At 67.0% G+C, this 1,660-nt stretch overlaps 1 protein-coding gene across 1 annotated transcript; it reads left to right on the top strand.

The window, feature by feature from the left end:
* Positions 1-202: 202 nt before the first annotated feature.
* LOC136318440 (uncharacterized protein CXorf49 homolog) lies at positions 203-1,637 on the top strand (the record flags this gene model as incomplete). The annotated part of the gene is made up of 1 exon (XM_066250738.1): positions 203-1,637. A coding segment is annotated over exon 1 (1,435 nt), but the record flags the coding sequence as incomplete, so codon positions are not given.
* Positions 1,638-1,660: the final 23 nt, after the last annotated feature.

Below are 1,660 nucleotides of genomic sequence, written 5' to 3'. Positions count from 1 at the left end.
TGGAGAAGGTGGACCAATGAGGAGCCGCGCACAGCCTTGAAGGCTTGAAGGCACGTGGGGATCGTGCGCTGTTAGACGCACACTGGCGCTTATCCTGTGCAGACAGACGGCTCCCACAGGTCTCGGCGCTCCCACCCGCCACCGCCTCCGCCGTGCCCGAGGCCATCCTCTCCCCTGAGCTGAGCTCTTGGCACTCGGTGACATGAGCTCCTCCGCCAAGGATGAGGGCTCTCTTTTGGAGGCAGAGGCCGACGCCGAGGGCGGGCAGTGGGCCCGCATACTAGGCCTCCTTGTCTTGGACACTCCCGGGAACAGTGAGGACGATGAGGGCGGGTCCCCGGGCACTGAGGGCCCCAAGGTCGACCCAGAAGTGGCGGGAGCAGGAGATCCGGTGCTGTGGGGCCCAGAAGGCCGTCCTAGTACCCCGGCTGACGTGGACGGGCGCGGCCTGTATCACCTGGGCGACGAGGCCACCACGACCATCCTGCAGCAGCTGACTGACCGGGGTGACCTGCGCGTCCGCAGGTACCCCTCCCTGGAGAGCGGAGGCTCCTTAGGGCCTGCTGACTGGGCGGGCCAGCAGCCGGGGGCCCGTGGCAGTGGTGTGTGGGCCGGTGGCCTGGCGAGATCCCAGCTGGAGCCTGCCACCTTGCCCCGGCTCATGGCGCCAGAGGTGGGCAGCGCCTGGGGCAGCACCAAAAGAGGGGCCGGCGGCACTAAAGGCAGCTCCCAAGTCGCTGGGGCTGGAGCTGGGGCTGGTGCTGGGCAGCAGTCCTCCGCGGGGGACCTGGGCTACTGGGCCTCCGACTCCCAGTCATCAGACGAGTTCCCGGTCGGGCCCGCGATGAAGGTCAGCATCCACAACCGCCACAAGGGAGGAGGGCTACTCACACCCCTCAGTCTACAAGGCGCAGCCAGAGAGCTGAGCAGCGCTGTCAAGGAGGAGCTCCCGTCCATTCCGGGCTCACTACCACCCTCTGCTCCCCGAGGACCCGCGCCGGGCGCAGACAGGCCGTCCCTCCGAGAGCTGGACGTGTTCTCGAGGAAGCCAAGTGTGGACCAGGCGAAGATGGCCAGCAGGCCCAGCTACCTGCCGGCAGCTGCCCCTGCGGGGGCCCTGCCCAAGGCCCCTCCTAGACGGAAAGAGGCCCAGGAGAAGAGATTCTCAGGGGGCCCCGCAAGACTTGCCCCCGCAGGTCCCTTCCTTTCCTGGGCGCAGAGAGGCTCGGTGGCTCCCACGCAATCAGGCAGCTTCCCCCCTATCTCGGGTGTTCCGCTGCCCCGGAAGGACAGGAGGAACCCCTACCTCCCTGTGGGCACCGAACAGTCCAAGCACAAGGGTGCTGGGCGGAAGTCTCTGGCCAGAAGGAAGAGGGGGTCGGAACCGGTGGTGAGAGAAGATAAGGACCCGAAGAGAGACACCGGCCCAAAGGGCCCAGTGAGTATTAGGCTGCGCCCCTCCGTGCACACTTTGACCCCTGCTCCCCCTGGCTGTCCCGTCCCTCGAGGGCCTGTCACTGGGCCCCACTGCTCTGCCTACTGCAGCGTGGCCTCCTGGCTCCAGGCCGACCCAGGGAGAAAGTCAGCCAAGGAAATGCCTTTCCGATACCCTGCCGCACCCCAACCCTTAAGAACAGGTGCGCGTGGGCACACACACGTC

This window comes from Saccopteryx bilineata, unplaced genomic scaffold (genome assembly GCF_036850765.1).
Source record: "Saccopteryx bilineata isolate mSacBil1 unplaced genomic scaffold, mSacBil1_pri_phased_curated manual_scaffold_337, whole genome shotgun sequence".
NCBI lineage: Eukaryota > Metazoa > Chordata > Mammalia > Chiroptera > Emballonuridae > Saccopteryx > Saccopteryx bilineata.
Note: the sequence above shows the minus strand (reverse complement) of the source record. Positions and strands in the feature narration are given on the sequence as shown.